Source organism: Petaurus breviceps, unplaced genomic scaffold, assembly GCF_028583685.1.
Source record: "Petaurus breviceps papuanus isolate PSGF00001 unplaced genomic scaffold, PetGlider_PUasm1.0 90825, whole genome shotgun sequence".
In the NCBI taxonomy this organism is placed as follows: domain Eukaryota; kingdom Metazoa; phylum Chordata; class Mammalia; order Diprotodontia; family Petauridae; genus Petaurus; species Petaurus breviceps.
The window spans coordinates 20,267,868-20,292,634 of NW_027187353.1; the positions used below are offsets into that span (position 1 = coordinate 20,267,868).

General features: G+C 45.7%; 1 protein-coding gene across 1 annotated transcript in view; it reads right to left on the bottom strand.

Moving 5' to 3' along the window:
* The window catches only part of ADAMTS14 (ADAM metallopeptidase with thrombospondin type 1 motif 14), a 122,265-nt gene that overhangs the window by 96,542 nt on the left and 956 nt on the right, over positions 1 to 24,767 (bottom strand). The window contains exon 2 of the mRNA XM_069071440.1: positions 20,930 to 21,369. Coding sequence (XP_068927541.1) covers positions 20,930 to 21,369 — 440 coding nt within the window. The remainder of the gene's footprint in view (positions 1 to 20,929; positions 21,370 to 24,767) is intronic.

Genomic DNA, 24,767 nt, shown 5'->3' on the forward strand with positions numbered 1-24,767 from the left:
TCCAATCGTGCAGCATCGGAACAGGGCAGGCAGAGAGCATCCCGGGGACCACCTACCCAGCTCGCGGCCTCTTGCCACCAAAAGAAAAATAGCAAAAACCCTCCTTGGAACTAACAGGGTGACTGGCGCTATGCTGGATGAGACACCAGTGAGGTGATGTCTGGAGCTTATTATATATTATAAATAAGTTATTAATTCAGAGCAGAAATGAAGACAGACATGGTCCCAGCAGAGACCTTCAATTACAAGAGATCATCCATCCCTTGGGCCACGTTGGAAACCTGGGAGAGCCTCAAACAGCCCTCAGTCACTTTGAGGATTGCCCCCTTGAAGATAAGCAGAGAAACAGAAGTGCAAACATGGTGGGCACCTTCCTCCTCCTTTACAGAGAAAAGAGGAAGACGGGCTGAGAAGCAGCAACAGATCATGAGACGTGGTCCTTGCTTCTCTGTCCCTCAGTTTCCTCATCTGTCAAATGGGGACAACAACCCCCACCCTCTGTCACAGAGATGCTGAGAGGATTACATGGGGTAACAGAAAAGAGTGTACAAATAGCGGAGGGGGGGAGGGGGGAAAGGGGGCGTGGATTGTTTTTTCAAAGAACAATAAAAAATTTTAGCGTTAGAGCTCATTGAATGCAACCACACACACACACACACTCTCATTTTATGGATGAAGAAACTAAGGATAAGAGAGGGAATGTGATTTTCCCAATGTTGTAGACCTAGGATTCCAGGTTAGTCAGCTGGATGCCAAAGCCAGGATGCTTTCCACATTATATACTGCAATTCTTGCATTACAAAGAAGGCAACTAGGTGGTGCACCTGGATCCAGTGCTTAGAATCAGGAAGATCCAAGTTCAAATCCATGCCCAGACACTTACTAACTGTGCAACCCTGGGCAAGTCACTTCACCCTGTTTGCCTCAGTTTCTTCCTCTGTAAAATGGAGATAATAATAGGACATACCTCCCAGGGTTGCTGTGAAATAATAATTATAACGTGTTTACTATAAAATAATTGTAAAGCACAGCACCCGACATATAGTAAGTGCCATAAAAATGTTCGCTATTATCATTATCATCATTATAAAGGAAAGAGCATAGAACATGAAAATCGCCATGCATGTCAATTTCATCAATGGACGCAAGAATTTTTAAATCCTTTTCATACCTTTGCTATCATTTACTATAACTTCTGTCTGTGCAAATGCACTCTAAATGCAAATAGTCACAATTAATGTGGCCCTGAAGCCAACTTAACCCGTCTTCTTGAGTCGCCATATTTTTCCAGACACAACGGACCCGGGAGGCCCCAGCATCAAGAATGAAGTGCCGCATCCCCACTCCCCTGAGCTGACACAATCTGTTGTACAATGGACAGCATAATTTTACTTTGAAATAAAAATGTTCATCCTCCTCCTCTGGTGGGTACAAATGTTCTATGTCACTTGAGGCAGCTTGGAGCTTGGACGTTTTCTTAAAGCCCAGTCCTTCTAGTACATCCCAAATCTGCTGCTTACTACGTTGGTGATGTTGGGTGAGTTATTTCCCGATCTAGGCCTGTTTCCTCCTCTGTAAAAAGAGGATGTTGGACAAGATGGCCTCTGGGCTTTTTTCTAATCCCAGATCCCTGACCCTATTTTATAGATTAGTGGTTTGGGAGAAGACAAAAGAGAAAAGTGAAAGGGGACAAAAACTAGAGTAAGCCTCTGGCTGCTTAGACACCCAGTCCCAGGGATGAGGTGACACAGAAGCAGGAGGGTGCTGGAGCCAACCCAAGTTGGCTGGGAAAGAACCGGTTGTTAAATATTGGTGTGAACATTTACAATTCGGAAATTGACTATGCTTGATTTATGCTTTTGTTGATTACCTAGACTTACACAGTGATGAAGAAAATATTAATAAAGGAGATAAAACTTGAAAGTGCATCATGGGTACATTTTTGGAGAGCCGGTTGTTAAACATTCACCAGCACACACCCCTGCATAGAAGATACTTCAAAATGCTTGTTAACTTCAGCTGAAGGTTGAGGGAAGGGTCTTCAGAGGAAGCTGAGTGGAAATGAACCACCTAGATCCTCAGAATGAGGGATGTCAGTGGTAAAGGGACCATAGACAATATGTAAGTGAGACTCAGAGAAAGGAAAGTCCCATGTCACACAGCTAGCCCGGGCCAGACTGGGGCTAGAACCCACATCATCTAGTTTCCAGTGAAGGGTTTTCTTCACTCTTTCTTGAGGTTTTGGTTTTGGTTTTGAATTTCCTAAACATGTTGGGCTATTACAAGTAGCAGACAATCAATGACTGTTGGAATTGTACCTTGGCCAAGCAGGGGATTGGGAAGAGGATTAAATCGAGTTTTGCAAAGCCTGAGGTACTTTATAATGGTCAGATATAATATCAGATTTAGAGAAGGTAAGCAATCTCAGGGGGCACCAAGTCCAGTCCCTCATTTTACAGATACGGGAAACTGAGGCTAAATTAAGGTTCAATCCAGAATCTCACAGCTTCTAAGCATCTGAAGGAGGTTTTGAACTTGACTCTTCTTACCTCCAAACCCTGAACTCCATAGCTCTTTCCGAATCTAAGGAGAACCTTGTCCCTGATTGGAAAGCAAAGAAGTCATTCTGAAATTCCTTCTGCAGTTAGCTAAGAAAAAGACCCGGCTGGACAGGGGGGTACCTAGGAGTGGATGCGCCAGGACATAAAAGAGGAAAGCGTTAGTGGAGGTGGGGAGGTGTCAAATTGGGCTCCGGCCTCACTGATTGTTCCGCTCAGAACAATGGGCTCACCCCTCTGTAATCCCCTTTCTTTAATCTTCAATCTCTCCCTCTCCACTGGCTATTTTCCTTCTGCCTACAGACTTGCAAAAAGCAAACAAAAACCAAACTTCATTAGATTTAACTGTCCCCATTATCCGCCTACCCTTGAAGGCAAAAGTTCCTAAGAAACCTTTTCTTGATGGGTGCCTCTGCTTCCTCTCCCCTCCCTCTCTCTAACCCCTCTGTAGTCCGGGCTCCCACCTCCTCATTCAGCTGAAACTGCTCTTTCCAGAGTGACTATAGGGATCTCTTAGTTGCCCATTCTAATGACCTAGTCTCAGCCCTCTGCTTCTTGACCTTTCTGTGGGATTCGATGCCGCTGATCACCTCCCACTGGACTCTCTCCTCTCTACGTTTCTGTGACGCAATTTTTTCCCATTCTCCTCCTGCCTGTCTGATGCTGCTCCCCAGCTTCCTCTGCCAGATCTTCCTCCAATCAGAGCCCACGGACCCTGGGTGTCCTGAGCCTTCCTCTCTTCTCTCTCTAGACTACTTATATTGGTGATCTCACCAACTCCCATGGCTTCTTCTAGGCAGATGATTCCCAGATAGATGAATCTATCCCTAATCTCTGTCCTGTGTTCCAGTCACCAAACACAGCACCGACCGTGGTTTGGCCATCTCAAACTCAACATGTCTACAACTGAACTCACCGTCTTTCCCCTCAACCCTCCCATATTCTGATCCCTGTTATCGCTCAAGGGCACCCCCATGCCCCCCCCCACTCATACTCCCCACCGAGGTGCCAGCCTCAAGTCTTCATTCACAGAACACGGCCCCCAGCCAACCTGGGCCCAGTCATGCTATTTCTACCTGAAAGACATCTCTCAACCATCCCTGCACACACACACACACACACACACATACACACACACTTTCCACCACCTGCTAATCAAGGAAAGAATGGGACATCAATGGACTGCCCTTGCTTCAGTCCCTGTCCCTGGGACCCTCCAGGCCAAAGTTGCTTCCCTGGCCACCTCTCCTCTCCATGTATTGTCTCTCACTACAGAAAACAAGGACTGCTTTGGTATCTGTCTCCAGCACTTACCATGGTGCCCTGCAGATGGAGAGCACCTGATCATTGGTTTTTCCTTTATCATTCATCTAGTCCCCCCCTCATTTTACAGAAGGAAGACCTTGAGAGGTTCAGTGACTCACCTAAGGTCACAGAGATAATGAACATCAGAGGCAGAATTCCAACCCAAGGTTTCTGACTCCAGAACCAGCGGTCTTTCAACTGTCTCACATCTGCAGGGTTTGTACATACACAATGAGGGGGATTTTTTAAAAATGAAAAACAAAGAAGTCTCTGGCCTCAAGGAACTCACAGTTTAATAGTATCTAGTATCACATATTAGATATTGCACAATAGATAGTAATATCCAATATCTCATTTCAGCTACACAAACAATTATGATATAGGATGGGGGAAAAAGGAATTTAAGAAAATGACCTATGAAAACTGAGGAGGGAGAGACTGACCCCCCACAGTTTGGAGAAGGGCAGAGGGGGGAGTCAGGCAGGGAGTCTTCCTGAAGCAGGGGCCTGAGAGGAGTCTCTACCCTGCCTCCATATTTTGGCCTGGAATGTCTTCCCTTATTTCTCTTTGTTGGCTGAATCCCTCTCCAACTCAGACTATCACCGCCCCCAGGAAGCCTTCCTGGAATCCTATCAGACTCACATGGCATATAGATCCACACCTCACTCCTCAGTCCTTAGCATGTAATACTATGGATTCAAGTCACCTGTGTATGTATCTTATCCATTTAGTAGACAGTGGAGTTACATGAATGCAGAGCTGTGTGTCTCCCCCAAGCACCTAGAGCAAAAGCTCTGCACATAGTAGGTGTTTAATTTCAGTTTGTTGGATGAACCAGCAGAGAGGAGAGTTGAATGTATTTTAGTCACTAAAGAGTCTCTCCAAGGAAATGACCAGAGGTTCCTAAATTAATCAGTTAAGCACCTACTATGTGCCAAGCACTGTTCTTCGTGCCAGGTAGTCCCTTCAGGTAACTTGTATGTTGCCTCTCTCCCTCTTCAAGCCCACAGAATCCTCTGTCCGGCTTTTTAGCCATCCAGGCTCTGCCCTTTTCTTCTGGAGGAGGAGGCAGTATTTCCCTGGGTCACGTGGGAGTGGATCCCTTGGTCCAGGGAGATATTTATGAAAGGAAAAGATTTGTTGGAGCTCAGCACATAGTCCCTGAGCCAAACCTCTGACTCCTCCTGGGAAAGGCCAGTTTCCTGCCAACTGGGTGAAGCTCACTGTCCTGGCTGCACCATGATTCATCAGGGGAGAGAGAGAAGACACTGATATGTCTCTGTTCTAGTTCCCTCCCCTCTGGAAAGGCTCTCCCTCGAGGAAAGTAGGGATCCCCCCCCCCAGCCTCTGTAAAATGCAGGGTTGGACCAGATGACATCTGAGGTCCCTTCTACCCCTAGGTCTGTGATCCTGAGATCTTTACCAGTAAAATGGGGCCCTATTTGCACTGCATACCACCCAGGGTTGGGAGAACAGGGTAAATGATGAACATGATGTGCTGTTTTGGTGGGTGGGTGGGTGGGTGGTGGTGGTGGTGGTGATGGTGGTGGTGTTGGTGGCGGTGGCCCTCTGGCTGTTTTGGTCTTTATCATTTTTGGAGGGGGGAGGGCAGGGCAATTGGGGTTAAGTGACTTGCCCAAGGTCACACACAGCTAGTTTTTGTGTTACAGATCTGAGGCCAGATTTGAACTCAGGTCCTCTTGACTCCAGGTCCAGTGCCACCCCTGGTCTTTATCATTTTTGAAGCTGGGATGGGGGGGGGAGTTTGAGCAAGAGCCAACTCAGCCCAGCTTCCAAGGAACCCAACACCCATGTCTGATTTCCTGCAGTCCACCTTGAAGACAGGCCCAGGGAGAAGGAGAGGGGTGCTCTCCAACCCAAGTAAAGCACTTTCAACTCCAAGTCAGTAAAAGCTCTCCAACCAGGACTTGACCCTTGTGCATGTCTAAAGGTCACTTGCTCTCTGAGCCTCAGTTTCTTTACCTGTAAAGTGGGGATAATAATTTTCCCATGATCTAGCCCTGGGGGATGTTGAAGAGAAGGCACTTCTTTCTTAATTTAATCAGCCATGAAAGCATCAGAGAAATATAGATTGAATGCTGGGCCTGGGCTTGGGTCACACTATGAACTGAGTAATAGCACCTCTCATGCTGTTACAATGCTTTAAAAATTATAAATCAGTTTCTGCACAACTGCCCAAAGACAATCCCTTTAAGTGCCTGCTATCCCCATTTTAGAGATCAGGAAACTGAAGTTCAAAGAGATGGTGACAAAGGCCAGAGCTAGCCTTGTAACTGGCAGACCTCTGCCACTACTCCCTTTGTGACCTTAGGCAAGTCACAAAGCCTGTAAAATGAGGAAGGGGTTGAATAAAATGACCTCTCAGGTCCCCACCCGCTCTAAAGCCATGATTCTGTGATTCTGCCAAGGTAAGTGCCTGATCTAGACCTAGAACCCAGTTCTCCTGGTCCCAGGTGTGATAGTAATGGCAATTAAAGATTCCCCTGTATTGGCTTGGTTCTCAAATTGATTGTGTTAAAACCCAGAGCTTGTTGATCCCACCTGTGGGATGGGCTTGTTGATGTGAAAGGAAAGTCCTGAACTGGGAGGAGCTGGTGATGTAGATTTGGAGAGACACTAGAGAGAGGCGGAAGATCTTTTTGGAAGCAGCACCTCGTGGAGAGAGAGAGACTAAGAGAATTGCTGGTGGCCGCTTTGAATTGCCCTGGACTTTTGAGACCTGCCCCCTGAGCTGCCAAGGACTGAGGAGACATGGCTGTTTTGCTGGTACTTTGTCTGTCTGTTTTGATGTTGTTTTGCCAGATTTGTCCACTGGTGAAAGACAGTCCTTTTGTTGAAGAAGTCCTGGAACCTGGCTGTTTGCTAAGAAGCCCTGAGACTGTCCTGCAGACAGAGAGTGAATACTGTCCACTGGTGAGGGACAATGCTGTTGTTGCAGGGGTCTGGGAGCCTTTCTGTTGGTTCAGAAGCCCTGAAGAAGGATTTTCTTGTTGTATGTTTACAGAAATCCTGGGAGAGGGCTTTGCTAATGTGTTCAGGGGTTCTAGGACTATTCTACAGACAGAGGATAAATTCATGAAGGGGTTGGCAATGTATCTTATGGCCTTGCTAAGCCTTGTCTCCCCAGGAACTAAGATTGCTGAGAACTTGCCTCGTGTCAAGATGAAGAAAAGACCTCCATTTGGGTATTAAGTGCTGTGTTTAAACTTGATGTAACTCTGGGGTAGATTCAATTGTGATCCAGGGGTGGGGAACTTTTGACCATATGTTTGGAAACTAATCTCCATTTGAGAAGAGGGGCTTTGTGGTGGACTTAATTAAGGTATAGCCTAGGGGTGGAGAAGTATTTAGAACAGGGACTTTGTAATTGATTGAATGATTGGAAGGTCCTGGGGTGGGGTAGTCCTTGGAGATTATTTAATCACACTTAGTAAATGCTGTATTTTGAATGATGTCATGTTTTGATCTTCTCTGTTCTTGGTTTGTCACTGAATAAAATAGAGAGCACCTATGCTGGTATTTTGAACCTGGGAAGTTGCCTTTGCTTGGCATTACATTACACCAGGTTCAATGATCTTTCCACCACATCCTCTCTAGCGACAAATCGCTGATTGAGTCCTGCAAGGGGAAGGGCTGGGAGGAAGGAAAGGGACACAAGAGTCATCAGCGGTAAGAAAGGTGTCGGTGGGGCTGAGTCATCGGTTGTCTGTCCACTCCAACAGACTTTTCCGTTCTCCATCTGTGGGCTCCCCCTGGGGCCAGTAGTTAAATTAAAGGAAGGAGTGAAGGAGTCAGACTCAAAGCTTCCATCCCTCTGTGGACCTGACTGGCCTTGCATGGCCCCTGATATCCCACAGCCCTGGGCTTCATCCCTGACCCCAACCAGATGCCTCCCAGAGACATGTCCTTTGTCACAGAAACAGACTAAGTGAGAAAACCCTCAAGAAAACCACAGGAAGCAAGTGATGCTGGGCCAGTGAAATAAAGAACATAGGGATAGTGTCAGTAGAATCTGGTTCTGCCCCTTCATAGCTGGGTAACCATTGGCAAGCCACTTGTGCTCTCTAGGCCTCAGTTTCCACCTGTGTAAAGGGGAAATAATGATGCTTAGAGTATTTCAGAGAGTTTTTTGTAAGGATCAGATAAAATAGAAGGCTTTGTAAATGACAACAGAAACGTATAGAATGTGAGAAAAAAAATTAGAAATGTATGGAATGTAATAGAAATTCTATGGAAACATAAAATGTAAAGAAATCTGAACTGAATCTTGAAAGGAAGTCAAAAGGTAGAGGTGAGGAGGGAGGGCATTTCAGGCAGGGGGCACAGCTGGTGCAAAGGCCCACAGTCGGGAAAGGTGGGAAAAATGTCTTCTAACACAAATCCCTCTGTTTTACCAACAAGCAAATTTTGGCCCAGAGGAGCCCTGGAACAGTCTCAGGACCAATGTCACACAGCTACTATGAACTTGGAACCTCAGAGTCTCTGACCCTAAATTCAGACCCCTTTCCACTGTCCATTAGGAAACTTGGTGTTTCACAGTGCCTACTCCGAATGGGAGCTACCATTATATTGGGGAGGTGGAACAAGACTCATCTGCCATATGACAGCCCAGAAAACCCATTTCCGGGAAAGTGTTACCAATGAGGTGTCCTCAGGGCTGTTTCATCCAAAAGGCTCTCAGAACTGGAAGGAACCTCAGAGGTCATGTCATACAGTTTCTTCATTTTGCAGATGAGGAAACAAAGACCCAGGGAAATGACTGCTCCAAGGTTGTACAGATGAAAATAATAACAGTTAATACTTTATCTGCCACCTACTATGTGCTAAGCATTGCACTAAGTACTTTATAAATGTCATCTCATTTGATCGTCCCAATGACTCTGGGAGATACCTTTTTACAGATGAGAAAAATGTTGCACATAAAGGTTGAGTGACTTACCCAAGGTCACACAGTATCTGAGGCCACATTGGAACTCAGGCCTTCCTAACACCAAGCCCAGTGCTCTCTCCACTGAGTCAGTATCAGAGACAGAATTTACACCCAGATGCTTCAACTCTATACCCACAGCACAAAGTCCAAATCCCTAGGGACCGGAGAGGGAGTGGACTGACCCAAGGTCACATGGTAACTTAGTAGCTGAGCCAAAACTGGAGGCTGTGTCACATTCTGGCCGAGGGTTCTTAATGTAGGGTCCACACTCTCGGGCTCTGTGGACAGATTTCAGGGGCTCTTTAACTCGGATGAAGAAAAAATCACCTTACTTTTATAAGCCCCTTGCTGAAGTGTAGCATTTGCTTTGATTACTTAGGAGGCCATCCGCAGACCCAAGGGGCCCATGACCCAGAACAGGTCCCCCTCAAACCCTCCGCTAGGGTCTCCATGGGTAACTATGGTCTTCAGAAGGCATGTGCATGTATAGGGCACGTCCAGAACACAGAAGTCTCTACCTGAAAGAGGGAAGGAGATAATATTCTCCTCTGGGCCAATCTCACACTTTCTACCCCAAAAAGAGAGAAAGCAAAGACCTGGGAAATTTGCCTCCAGTTGGCTGCCAAGCCCTTGACTGAGTCAGTCCTGTCCAAAGCCTTCAAGAAAGACCTAGTCTTTGGAACAAACCTGCCTGTCTCTTCGTGTGCCAGGGCCGTGGCCTGAGGCAGGGGAAGCAGGGCCACTGTTCTTGGCAGGATTAGATAACCAAAGGAGAGCCTGGCAAAACTGGAAGGGCTCTAAGAGCTGAGTACAGAGAAGGTCAGAGCTGGGAGGGCCCTCAGGACACTGACTGTTGGGACAAGGAGTGCCTTAAAACAAAGAATGTTCAGGCTGAGGAGGGCCCTTGGAACACAGCAGCAGAGGCTGCATGGACCGGGCTGAGCATGGGCTTCTGGGTCAGGCAGACAATCCGCTTCCAGGTCCACTTCTTCTGGGAAGAAAGAAGACTTAAAGTCCAATGAATCACAATGGGGTGAAGAGAGGCCAGCAGCTGAGAGACAGAGAGAGAAGGAGAGGCAGAGACAGAGATTGAGAGACAGAGACAGACAGAGATAGAGAGAAAAAGAGAGAGGGGGAGAGGAGACAGAGAGAGGAGAGACAGAGGAGACAGACACACAGAGACAGAGAAGAGAGACAGAAAAGAGGAAGGAGAGAGAGAAGAGAGAAGAAAGGAGGGAGGGAGAGGGGGAGAGACAGAAAGAGGACAGAAAGACACACACAGAGACAGAAACAGAGATTTCCTCTTTCCTGCAGAGAAACCCTTGTTTAATCAGTTGCTGTGGGGCAATCCTTGACTCTCCAAGTCCCTACAACAAACCTGGGGCCTCTTCCCCCATGATATGCACATCCCCTCCATGACAACAGGGTTCACAGTGTGTGCAGCTGAGAAGATATGTTGGAGGTCAGGGAATCTTCCAGTCACAGGCTCCTAGATATTGGGACGGAAAGGGCCAGTAGAGTCCATCAAGTCCAATCCCCTCATTTGACAGCTAAGGAAACTGAGGCCAGGAGGGGGGAGATTCATCTCTCTAGAATACACATGTATTTCCTAAGCCCTTTAAGTGATTTAAAGAGCCCCAGGCATGGATGCCATGAAGGTCCCTTCCAACTCTCAGATTCTCTGGTCTGCTGATTGATGGAAAAAAGGTTCACTGGGATCTACTGGAGTCCTTCTGATGACTCACTGGGGTCTCCAAGGAACAGAGACCTAAGGTGCAAAAGGACTCCAGAGGAAATCTAGTCTCTACCTCTCACTCTCACAGAGGGGCCGTGATTAGCCAGTTATGAGCTGTATGAACTTAGACAAGTCCCTTCCCCTCACTGGGGCTCAGTTTCCTTATCTGTAAAATAGGAAGGACAGACTAGTTGACAACTGAGGCCCTCTTCCAGAACAAGGACACTTAAAATAATTATTGTTCTTATTAATGTAGAATGTCAGAAAGAGTGTGAAACTGGAGGAGAGCCAGTCAGTCAATAAATATGGCTCCAGGCACTATACTAAGCAGTGGGGACACAAGCCCTGCCTTCAAGGAGCTTACATTCTAACAAGGGGGACAAGGTAAAGAACTGTGTACATTCATGATCCGCACGGGTAAACGGGCGATGATCACAAAAGGAAGGCACTAGCAATAACGGGGTTTGGGAAAGTCTCTTGCAGATGGGATTTTAGCTGAGACCTGAAGGAAGCTGAGTTTGCTCAGAGTCAGTGTGATACTGTGGGAAAAGCATTAAATGTGGAGTGATGGGACCTGGGTTCAAATGCTGTCAATATCCCTTAGTAGCTGTATGAACTCCACAAGTCACCTCAACTGTCTCCAATCCTTCCTCTTCAGCTACCATTTAGGTGACCTTGGGCAAGCAGAAGGGAAGCTCCTTGGGAGCAAGGATGGTTATGGCTTTGCTCTTTATCCCCAGGGACCAATAATAAATATGAGAATGAGCATCTATATCGATCAGTAAACATTTATTAAGCACCTACTGTGTGTCAGGTACTGCGCTAAGTGCTGGGGATACCAAAAAAGGCGAAAGAGAGTCCCTGCCTTCAAGGAGCTTACAGTCTGATGGGGGAGGCAACGTGCCGGCAAATACATACAAAGCAAGCTGAGGTTTGCAAAGCCCTTTATACATGTTATCTCACTTGGCCTTCACAACCATCCTTCCATGATCCCTATTTTATAGGACTTAGAAAACCGGGACTGACAGTCGGTAAGTAAGTGACTTGGTCAGGGTGACGCAGCTCCTTCTGAGGCTAAATCCAAACTTGGGTCTTCTTGACTCCAGGTGCAGAGCCCTACCCTGAGCCCTCTAGCTGCCTTTACTGGACTGCTCGGCACAAAGTTGGCTCTTAACAAAATACATGTTGACCAGTTTTGCTGAATTATTTTCCTCTTTTAAAATAATTCTTTGTTATAAGAAAGCATTTTGAAGGCTCCTCATAGCTCAGTACTGACCCTACACACCTCGTTGTGGCTTATAAATGATTTCCCTTAATACAACCTGTGAAGTGTGTGAGACATTACTCTCCCCATTTTAAGGAGGGAAAAGCTGAGGCTGAGCAATCTTCAGTGATTCATTCACAGTCACACAGCTGGTGAGAGTCAGAGGCAGGCCTCAAACCCAGGTGTCCTGGTGCCACATCCTGATCTCTTTGCACCCACTGCATCCCCACTCCCACCCCCACCGCTGAAGCAAGGCAACCAGAAAGGCAGGAAGATTTGTTTCAAAGGAGAGCAAAAGAGAAGCCATTTGTCTGCAATAAGGATGCAGGGGCATCTGAGAAGCTGATGTCGCCCCAATCCTGGCTACACTCGCTCACCCCCATTTCCCAAAGCCCGCAGAGCAGGCTAGAGCCAGTCCCTAGAGGTTGGTCCTTAGAAAGATGACGGGCGCCATCTTTAGGGCTCTTCAACTCTGTGCCCTGGCCCCAGCAGGGCCCCTCCAGCTCCTCCTTCCCCAATTCCTCTGCTGGTCATGAGTTCCTCTAGCTCTGGCTCTCCATACCCAGTGGTATGAAGGGTTTCTGTCTCATCCTCTGATTCTCCCATGGGTGTGGGCCTCGCTTCCCCATGGAGACTGTGAACATCCTACCCTTCCTTCAAAATCCAGGACAATGACTGCCCACCACCTACATGAAGCCTTTCCTGGACGTGCAATTTCCTTCCTGGGAATTTCCATCACACCGTCCGTTTTGTATCATAGTTACTGTGTCTATCGTAACCCTCTCTACCGGGAGCTCCACAACGGTAGGCTACATGAAACGCAGCAACCATGCCCTGAAAGACCTAACCCCTTCAGGTCTGCAATTCTGGGGCCAGCACTTAGGGTGGCCCAGACAAGTATAGCTGCCATATTGAGGCTGGATTAGGCCATGCTAACTGACTCCTCAGGCCCCTTGCCAATGCGGGTGAATTCTCTTTTCTAAAATCCTAACCAAATCAAGACTGTCATTGCCATTAGAAAGGGGGGGTGTCGGTGTGTTCTCTTATGGTGTCACTCCCCAACTCTGGAACCAAGAACCAAGAGGCCCTGTCTGGCCACTGCTGGTACCCCTGTGGGCGTTGTCTCCCAGCATCATCTTCAACAGTACTTCTTAGGCACCTAGTATGCGCTAAGTGCTTTACAAATATTATCTCATTTAACAATAATAATAATATTGTCGCCAGACACTGTGCTAAATGCTCTGCAAGTGTTATCTCATTTAACAATAATAATGATGTTGCCAGGCACTGGGCTAAGTGTTTCACCATGATTACCTCCTTTGATCTTCACAACAACCCTGGAAGGTAGGTGCTTTTAGGATCCCCACTCTTACCCTTAATAAGAATTATAACAATTATTAAACTAGCTGACATCTACATAGCACCTTGAGGTCTGCCAAGAATTTTATAAATATTACCTCCTTATGATCCTCAGAACAACTCTAGGAGGGAGGTGCTAATATTATTCCCATTTTACAATTAGGGAAACCGAGGCAAAAAGAGGTGAGGGGACCTGTCCAGTAGTATCTGAAATCAGGGCATCCTATCTCTAAGGACCCCACTGTTCCTTCCCCTATAGTAGCTACCTCTCCCTGAGTCCTGAGGGTCTGGGAACACACCTACCAAATTCTTGTTGCCTTAATATTTAGCCAGTCAAAGCTGTGTGCCAGACACTGTGCTAAGTGTTGAGGATACAGCTGGGGAAATTGAGGCCCAGAAGAACTCAGGGAATTGGTAAATCTGTCTTATTAGCTGGCAAAGGAATGAGAGCAAATGCTGGTCACACGACATGGGCATGGAAATTACCGGGCAGGCCCAGACCCACAGATCATGTGTTCCTGAAGAGTTCTGTCTAAATTTAAATTCTGTAAACTGAGTTTCCTCTTTGGTAAAATCAGTGGGCTAGAAAAATTAGCCTCCAAAGATTCTTCCTGTTCTGGCATTCTGACAGTGGGAGTCATCATTTAAATAAATGACAATTAAATGGAGCTTGACAATGAAAAGAAACCTGTGGTGAAGGCTTTATTTTTACTTCGAGATATTTTATGCATTTTGCAGTTATTTTGAATGGGACTTCCCTTTCTATTAATCCCTCCTAGCTTCTATCACTGCTATGGAGATATGCTGCTGATTTTGTGGGTTTATTTTGTATTCTCCTATTACTGAAGCCTCTGTAGTAACTGATTTCTTCACAGATTCTTTAAATGTTTTCTACATAAAACATCATGGCATCAGCAAATAAGGATGATTTTATCTACTCTTTGCTTATATTTGTGTCTTTAATATCTTCTCCTTAATGCTACTGGTATTTCTAGCAGTAGGTCAAATAACAGTAGGGAAAGGTGAAAACTTTGCTTTATTCTTGTATACACTGTGAAAGTTTTTATTATTTCTCTATTGTGTATAATGTTAGCTTTTGGTTTTATCAGATTAAAAAAGATCCTCCTGTGCCTTTATTTTGTAGGGAGGTTTTTTTTTAGCATAAACGAGAACTGTACTTTGTCAGAGGCTTTTTTCTATATCTACTTATATAATCATGTAGCTTTAGATTTTTTTGTTTTTAATACAATTAATAACTAATTGTATGGAAATGCTTTGTAAAAATGGATAATTTCTCCCTAATTTATCTGGTTTCTAATTTGTATTTTCAAATATTGGGTTTTCTTACAGTAAATATTTATTCTTAAAAGTAAATATTTCTGCATCTCTGTACCTATTTTTTTTAATGGAGGTTTACATAGCATACTCTCTCCAAGCAGCAGAAATTAATCATCTACCTGGGTTCTAGTTCCAAATTTGTTACTAGCTGTATGACCTTGATCCAGTCCTTCCTACCCTGTGGGATTCAGTCTCCTTTTTTGTAAAACAAGGAAGATTCCTCTAGTCCTGACATTCTATGAGACTATGATTGAAGTAAATATTTTTGTTGTTGTTGTTGTTGTTGAGTTTTTAGTCATGTCTTACTCTTTGTGACCCCATTCGGGGGTTTTCTTGGCAAAGAGTAGTCTACCATTTCCTTCTTTCTTACAGATGAGGAACTGAGGTGAACAGGGTTAAGTGACATGTCCAGGATCATACAGCTAGTAAGTGTCTGAGGCTGAATTTGAACTCATGAAGATGTCTTCCTGATTCCAAGCCCAGTGCTCTATCCCAGGCCAGGGTACCACCTAGCTGCCCAAAATAAACATAGGCCAGCTAAGTGCTATGTCAATGTCCACCTAGAAAAACTATCTTTGCTTTTCCTCCTGGTTGGAGGAAATCATTAAATATGTATTAAATACCTACTATGTGCCAAGCTAAGCACTGATTACCCAAACTCCCCATTGCATTTACTTTGTATCTATTTTCGTATCCACTTATCTACGTACATGTTTCTTAGAACACAAAAGAGTACAAGATTCCTGAGGGCAGGGACAGTTCCATTTTTGTCTTTTGTGTCCCTAACATGTACTACTGAGTAACACATAGCAGACACTTGATAATATTTGTTGGAGCAAACTCGATTGATTGAATGGAAATGAATATAGAAACACCTATGGAAAACCCCCAAGAACATCAGCCACTGAGAGCAGTAGTAGGGTTCAGTGAAAAGACCTGTATTGAAACGAAGTCCTGGATCTATCTAAAAAGGGTATGACCTTCAGCAAAGTCACTCTTCTTCCTTGGACCTCAGTTTCCATATTTGTAAATCTGGAACCCTGGGACCTCCGCTGCCCAGTTCTGCTACAAAGCAGCCTCATCCACTTCTCTTGCTCTCCCCCTTTCCAAGACATACAGCCTTGCCCAAGCACTATGATAAGCTGGACTATGGTAAACACAAGCCCAGGGGCTTGGGCTCTCCCTCCTTGTTTCTGCCACTTACTGGCTGCCTCAGAGTGGGCAAGATGCTAGTGCCCTCCTCAGGACTAGTAGCTAGAGCTGCTGCCTCCCTGCCCTCCAAGCTCACCAGCCCTGGTTCTCAGAGTTTTACCAGATCACAAGCTCTTCTGAGGGCAGGGGGTGAGTCCTACGCCTCTTTATAGCATAGACTCTAACCTAGCAAGCGCTGGGCACTCACTCAGTGTCTGGGTTTTGCTCCCAATTCTATTATTAACTTTCTGTGTGACCTTAAAAGTCCATCTCTTGGGGAGGCTAGGTGGTGCAAGGAACAGAGCACCGGCCCTGGAGTCAGGAGAACCTGAGTTCAAATCCAGCCTCAGAAACTTGACACACTTACTAGCTGTGTGACTTTGGGCAAGTCACTTAACCTCAATTGCCCTCCAAGAAGCAAAAAAAAAAAAGTCCATCTCTTACCCTGGGGCTTCAATATCCTTATCTGCAAATACTGCATGATTTTTCTTTTTCCATTTGAACTTTTTATTTTAACAATGAGAAAACTCCTTCTATCACTACAAACTGACAACTTATCTACCAAGTTATAGTCTCAGACACTGAGAAGCTAATCACTAACCCAGGGTCACACGGTTAGTATATATAGTAAGCAAATCAGGAAAGACTTATTGGAGGAGGCAGTGCTTGAACTGATGATGACAAAGTTAAGACTATGTGACAGCAAGTGCAATGCTTCTGACACAGTCCCAAATTCACCTTCTAGAATCATCCAGTTCAGAGCTGGGAAAAAATTCCAAGTCTATCTGGTCCAAGTCTCTCATTTAACAAAGGGAGAAACCATGGCCCACAAAGGGAAGTGATTTTCCCAAGGTCAAAAAGCTAGCAAACAACAGAGCTAGGATCCTACAATAACAGAGTTAGATCAGGAAGGGACCTTGGAGGTCTTCAGGTCCAATCTCTTCATTTTACAGATAAGGAAATCGAGGCCGGGGAGGTGAGTGACTCAATCACTGTAATAAAACTAGTAAGTATCTGAGGCTGGATTCTAGGTGAGGACAAATGCTAGAACAGGAATTATTAGTATCATGCAGCTACTGGATAATTAAGCTCTTCCTCCAAAACTCTGTCAGAACATGAAGGTGCCCTGAGGTTCTTTTTTTTTAATTACTCAAAAATCATCATTTTAAGGGCTATTATAGATCAAAGGAGATATTTGTAAAGCACTTAGTACAGTGCTTGACACATAGTAGGTGCTTAATACACTTTTCTTTTTCCTTTCCCCTTACTACATGTGCCAAATGCTACAGAGAATGCACAGATGCTTAACACACATCTCATACCTTCTCCCTAATATGTGTGTGTGTGTGTGTGTATACACACTCAATATTGAAGCAACAAGGAAATAGTAGAATCTTTCAGTTATAAGCTACCATAGACCTATCTGGTCTAACTTCCCCCAATAGATAAGTCACTTCTACAACAAGGAGAACCAACTTCTACTTGAATATTTCTATTATCACTCAAGGTCCTCGAGGACTAGGCCAGAAAGGCACAATTTCCGGCAGGTCATGCCACACTAGACAGTAGAGGGATCTTGTGAGAAGAGAACAAGATTTGGGGTTAGAATGCCTGGACCAAGACCCATAGCTATCACTTCCTAGTTTTGTAGCTTTAGACAAGACACTTTTCTGTACAATGAAGGAGAGAAGGACTTCGATTTAGAAAATGTTCTCAATCTGGAGTCTGTGAACTTAAAAAAAAAAAATTTGAAACTGATCCAGGCACTCTGAAAAGCAGTTTGGAACCATGCCCTAAAAGCTATTAAATTGTGCATTCCCTTTGGCCCAGTTATACTGCCACTAGGTCCATGTCCCCAAAGAGATCAAAGAAAGAGGAAAAGGACCCATATGTACAAAAATATTCTGGTGGCTCCTTTTGTAATTGTAAAGAATGAGAAACTGAATGGGCACCCATCAATTAAGAAAAGATTGACCAAGTTATGGTACATGGATGAGAAAGAATGTTATTATGCTGTAGGAAACGATGAAGGGCATGGTTTCAGAGAAATCTAAAACGATTCATATTAACTGATACAGAGTAGAATGAGCAGAACCAGAACAATTTCTATAATAACAATCATGTTGTAAAAACAAACAACTTTGAAAGTCTTAGGAACTCTGGCCAATATAATGGAACCATGATTCCAAGTGACTTGAAACCTGCCACCTACCTCCTAATAGAGATAAATAAAATTTAATTGAAAAAATAAAAAATTGAATTATGTAGACAACTTTATCTCAATAGAATTGGTTTCATCTATAATTCTATGTATCTTATTTTATGCACTTAGAAATGCAATTCTGAGAAGTCCATTGGCTTCCCCAGACTGCCAAATGTGTCCAGGTCACAAAAAAGGTTATGAACTCCTGGACAAGACGGTCCCGATGGTTGCTTACCAGTACTTACGGTCCTACTAGAGGGCTTCACGTCAGGCAAGATGATGGAATGACTCTAAATTTGTAGCCATAGGACCTGAGTTTGAGTCCTGACTCTACCTATGTGACACTTGGGGCAAATAATGTGACTTCTCTATACATCATTTCCTGATCTGTAAAATAAAGGATTTGGATTAGATGGTCTCTTAGGGCCCTTTCAGCTCTGGATCTGTGATCCCAGGACCATAAGTAAGGGTTGATTACCAAGGAGTGATCTGAAGACACCAATGAAATCCTGCCTTTATGAAGAATGAGGTAAGAGGACAGGACTCATCCTTCCTTTGGAAACTGGGTTGGCTTCTAGCTGTCAGGTAATCATAAAACCATAGGTTTCGGTCTGGAAGAAAGCCTAAACAACATCATGTTCAAGCTCCTTTTTTTACAGATGAAGAAATCGAGAAGGCCCAGAGTTGTCTGGTAGAGTGAGCATCAAAGATGGAATTTGAACCTGGGTCTTCCTGACTCCAAGTCCACTGCTCTATCCATTATACCACATGGCCTCTTAGGCAACAATGACACGGAGGTGTTGGTCTTATCAGGGACAGACATATTTGTTTTGACCAACATTAACTGCAAAGTCTGAAGAGTAAAGATATCACTGGCCAAAGATGATGTCCATTGTACCACTCATTTGCTATATGCTTCACCCACCCCCACTCTTCAAAAGAAGGAATGTAGGAAGAAGGGAGACCCTCTTTATTCATCTGTTGGGGGTCCTGGGTCAGTGCAGCTCTGGGGGAAAGTGAAAACAAAAGAACAGTGCACCATGCTGGCCAAGCTCTCAGAAAGAATAACATACTGTACGCTTGAGTGATGGGGTAATGACAGCCAGGGCAGGTCCTGAGGGGAAAAGACAGAGACAGAGACGCAGAGAGAGTAAGAAAAGAGAGTGAGGATAGAAACAGGGGAAAGAGACAGAAGGAATTTGGGAGAGAGACAGAGAGAGATTGAGAGACAGAGAAAGAGAAAGAGAGAGAGCTACATGGTATTTCAATCTCCCAAAATGGAGCCAGAAAGCACAAAGCTATTCCCAGTGCCGGGAGAGGCAGAAACACTTCCAGGAAAGTAGAGCTGGGGAGGGTGCTGGGGACTTAGAGAATGAGGTGGGAGAAGGAAAAAGATGGATGATTTGGGTTGAAACCTTGCCTCAGACACTTAGCGGCTATATGATCCTGTGAGGGTCACTTAACCCTTCTTAGTCTCCCAATCTGGGAAAAAAATTAGTTCTTTTCTCCCAGTGTCATTATAAATAGCAAATAAGACACATAGTAGGTGCTTAATAAATATTTGTTTCCTTCCAGCATTGTGAAGACTTCCGAGGACCCACTGCCCCCCAAAACAGCCCTTCCTTGGACACTCTACTTGTTAGGAAACTTCTGGGGTTTTCTTTCTGACATCGTCTAGTTGCCTCTTTGTAACTACCCCTTCAGTCCCATTAAGTCACTCAACCTCTCTGTGCCTCTGTGCACCCCTCTGCAAAATGGGGGAAATTCCCATAGCCTCCACCTCCCAGGTCCTTGTGAATCTCAGATGATGCCGTGTTTGTAAAACAATGTGTTATCGAGGGCATCCCTAAAGTCACAGAGCAGTTTCAAGCTTTAATTGCCATCATCATCCTGGTGCTAGAGAGAGACCCGCTTCCTTGGCTCAGAACTGGGTAATGGTGAAAAGTCACATTTCTCTAGCTTAGTGGTTCTCAGACTTTCTGGCTTCAGGACCCTTTACACTATTAAGAATTACTGAGAACCCTCCCCTCAAAAAAGCCTTTGGTTACGGTGGTTATATCTATCAATATTTACTGTATTCTCAGTGAGGGGGGAGGGAAAGAGAGAATTTGGAATTTCACATTTACCAAAAAAAAAAGAATGTTAAAAATTGTTTTTGCATGTATTGGGGGGGGGGGGAAATAAAATATAAAACAAGCATCAAAAAAGAACTTTCAAAAATATTTACTGAATTAGAAATTTTAAAATCTTAATATTATTATGGAAATAGTTTGAGCCCAAAGACCCTCTGAAAGGATTTGGGGATTCTCAGGAGAATCACATTTTAAGAAGCCCTACTCTAAATCCTTGATATTTTAGAAAGAAACATTTCCTCGAAGCAACAGTAGGAGAGAAATGATGGAAACATTATTACGCCCATTATACAGATGAGGAAAATGAGACTCAGAGATGAAATAATTCAGGGTCACATTACTAGTCAGGGTCCCAGTGAAGGTTCAAACCCGATGGTCTTTCTGCTTTCTAGGATCATAGACTGTAGACCTAGCACCCATCTAGTCTAACCTCATTTTACAGAGAAGGAAAGTGAGGCTGACACTGGTGAAGTGACTTGCCCAGGGTCACATAGCTAGTGAGCGCCCTAGGCAAAGTTTGGACCCAGATCTCCCTGGCTCCACTAAGCTACAGACTAAATAAACTCCAAGGCCCATCTTGCTCTAAGATTCTAAGTCTGTGAGCAGGTCTAATGCGGGGGAGGGGGGGGGGGGAGAGATTTTAAATTTATCAACAAAGGGAGGAGAGAGCGCACCCCCTGCCGTTTCCCTCCGCATCGGGCTGGGAGCTTAAGCTGGCGGCCAAAGAAGGGCGAGAGTGTCCCTGGAAGCTGCCCCAGCCCAGGCTTTGGCCCAGAATGAGAACACAACCCACAGGAATCCCAAAGCAAAGAAACCAGAGAAGCCGGCAGAAGTCGGTGCCCAGCGGGAGCAGCGGGGAGACGGAGGCGAAGAGGAGGAAGCCCTTTCCTTACCAAGCCGTCACAGTTGCTGATGGCCAAGGCAGTGCCCGGCATGCCGGTGATGCTCCCAGTGAAGACGCACTCCTGCTGGAGGGGCTCCCGAGAAACCTCCCAGAAATCCTCCTGCCACTGTGTGAAGGCTCCAGGGACCACGAGCCGCCGGTTGGGCTTCAGCCCTAAGTGGAACTCCTTCCCAAAGATGGTGACGTTGAAATAAATGGAATACTTCCCCAGCGGGCGGGGGCCAGCCGGCTCTCCTGCGGGGACAGAAGGGCTCCGGGCCACCCGGTGCCTGCTGGAAGGCGGCGGCGGGGGGACAGGAGGCCTGCCAAATGCGCTGTTCCCAGAGGCTGCAGGTCCGGACACCACGTGCGAGAGAAACCGGCCTTCGTGATCGGCGCTGAACGGGACAAACACGCCATATTCACTTAGCTTTCCAGACAAACGCAGCTCTGTTGGACAGAGAGACAGAAACTCTTTAGGACTCCCAGGGCGAAGGCCAAGGGGCTGGAGGGGACAGAGGATGAACAGCCATTGGCCCTCCCCATTTGGTCCGTGAACCCGGCAAGCCTAGATCCCATAAAAGTGTAAGCCCGAGCCTCATCACTTCCAATCAAGTCCATTTCTGACAGAGAGGGAGGCAATCGGGGGCAATTAGAGCACCACCTCTGGTCTTGGCGTCAAAAAATCTGGGTTCAAATCCCTCCTTCGTAGTATCCCGGATCTAGGGCTGAAAGAGACCTCAGAAGCCATTGAGTACGGGACCCCCTCATTTTACAGCTGAAGATACCGAGGAAGAAGGTGCTGAAGGTCACACAACTAAGTGTCACAGACAGAATTCCCAAGCTCTCTGACTCCAAAGTAGGTGTTTCTTCCTCTACCTCCCTAGGTCACTCTGGGTCTGTTTCTTCATCCATAAAATGGGAATAAATAATACCTTGTAAGTACCTACATCACAAGGATGCTGTGAGGCTCAAATAAATAATGTCTATAAACGACTTTAGAAACCTTAAAAGTGTTATATGGCAGTTAAAGTGGTCTATGGTAACTCTGTGACAGTGGTTAGAGTTTGGGGTCTGAAGTCAGAAAGACCTGAGTTCAAATTCAGCCTCAGACACTTACTAGATGAACAGCTCTGGGCAAGTTACTTAACCTCTGTTAGCTTCAATTTTCTCATCTGTAAAATGGGGATAATAACAGCACTCTCCTCCCAGAGTTGTGAGGCTCAAATGAGACCATGCATTTAATCATATACTATATGAAGGTGATCTATTTTTCCAAGGTCAGTGATGCTTACTACCCAAGCTTCCAATATCCCATAGCTTTGTCAACTTGGGCAAGATCATAGACGGAGTTAGAAGGGAAGCCAGAGGTCATCTAATCTAGTCCCTCTCATTTTACAAATGAGGAAACAGAGGCCCCAGGATGGGGAATAAGAAAATAGTTAGTAGGTAATAGAATTAGGATTCAAAGACAGCAGGCCCTCTAGAATGAAATCCAGACTTCTTTCCTTGGCACCCCAGTGCCCCTCTGGGTATTGTGCTATAAGCCTCAGTTTCCTTTTCTGGAAAATGGGGATAATGATGCTGTCTCTACTTGTCTCTCAGGGTCATTATGGGGAAAGTCCTTCGTAAACCGCAAAGCACTAAGTACATTCAAATTACCATGCCCACTTAGTTATATGTCCTCACATCTCCCACTTGGGGAATAACCGTCAAGTACTGTGCAGACACCAACGTTCCAAACAAAACAATACCTCAATCTCTGGGCCCCCATCAACCCGAGCAGAAAAAATGACTCCCGACAGAGCTTTTCGACTCTTTACAAGCCAGCTAGCAACAAGCATGTGAACTATGCATTCCCTGCCCAGCAAGGTCCTCCTCCCTGGGGAGTCAGTCATCCCACCAGGGACAGCAGCCAGGAGGCCACCATCTGGAGACGGATCACAGAGAGCCCCGTGGCAAAGGCAAAGGGGGGAGGGGGGTTTCGATGGTGCAACACCCAACCTGCTCCACCCACCTATCCCAATCTACGGGATGGCCCAACCAGCCACGTGCAGAAAAATGCATAAAAATACACCTGTCAAAACAAACACACCTAGCAACCCCAAACATAATCTACCATTCCAAGAGGGATAGAGTGCTAAAGGAGAAGAAAGAGGTCAAGGGAGAGGAAGGAAGGAAGGAAGGAAGGAAGGAAGGAAGGAAGGAAGGAAGGGAGAAGGGAGAAGGGAGGGAGGAAGGAAGGAGGGAGGGTTAGGGTTTACTCATCTGTAAAATGAAGGGGGTGGATTCAGTGGCTTCTGGGATCTTTTCCAGCTCTAATCTATAGTCCTATGGTTCTATGATCTAAGAGCCTCATACCCTCTACCTTACCAGGTTGTGGAGAGGAAAGCATTTTGGAAATCAACTGCAATATGAATGGGAGCTATTATTAGAAAGGAAGCTAACAGCTCCAAGTTTAGAAAGGCGACTTTTTAAAGTGACACAGTGACTAAGAACTTACAAGGCCTAGACCCAGGCTAAGTAAATATAACTAAGGAAAAGAAAAGAGCCAGCCAGGACCAGGTGACATGCATGCTCCCAGCCTGCAATAAGCATGAGGTCGTAGCCCCCAGCAGCAGGTCACTGGCCCAGCAGCAGGCATCCCAGTGTCTCCAGCCCTCTTACTCTGGCGCTGTAAGGACCGCCAGTGACAGCTCCTTGGCTTCAAAGGGGGATGATTCATGGGCCAGAGTTTGAGGAGGAATTCTCATTTCTACACATCCAGCTCTATCTATGTCCCCTCCCCCCTCAACTCCCAGGCCTGATAAAATCCAGAAGTGACGTGTCCCTAAAAGTCCTTTTGCCTCTGGGGCAATTAAGAGGGGGAGGGGGAGAAATGCTAACTTTCCTCTGGTTTTGCTAAGCAAAGCCCGAGGGATGGCTACAGAGGTGCATCTACTGCAGTATGCCTTTCAAAGCATCCTACATGTGGGATGCTTTGCACACAGTTCTGTGCAATGGATGCACACTGACTTGCACTGGGGGCATAGTTCTGGCTAAGGGCAGGACTCACGTGTGTACGTGCATCTGTATGTCTGCAGACACCTCTATCTGATGGGCTAGAAGGAGGGAGTCTGTGCCCTCTGCCTTTCCTTCCCTTTACGAAGGTGTGTTTGTACACACATGAGAAGGAGCCTAAATCTAGAGGTAGGAGGATGTTTGCATGTTTACAAAGGCAAACATCTGTGTGTGCTTGTGTATGCAATCACCCGGACACTCTAAGACACACACCACGCACCACCCAGGCTCATGGCCCGCCTAGTGGGACCAATGGCCGTCCATCACAGCAGGGGATTCTGGTGGCGCCTAGGCTTTCTCTTTCTTTGGGGTTAGAAGGATAGACATGCAGAGACAGAGAGCCAAAGAAGAGATGTGAGAGACACGCAAGAATTAGAGAGAGGGGGAAGAGAGAAACCAGAGACTGGGTTGAGAGAAGGGCAAGAAGACAGAAAGGAGAGGAGATAGTACAGAAAGAGATGGAGACCCCCCAAAAAAAGGGAAAAAAAAGAAAAGAGATGGAGAGACAGGAGGAATGAGAAAAAGAATGAAAGAAGAGAGATTGGAGAGAGGTGAGGAAATAGAAGAGAGAAAGGAGAGTGACTATGAGAAAGGAAGGCGTGAGAGAGCAAAAGAAAAGAAAAAAGAGAGGTTGGAGAGGTGTGCAGAAGAGAGAAAGCAAGACCGGACAGAGAGGAGAGATCAGCAACTCTGCCCAAAGTGTGCACACATGGAGACACGCACGAACTCACGAACTCACGAACTCTCTCTCTCTCTCTCTCTCTCTCTCTCTCTCTCTCTCTCTCTCT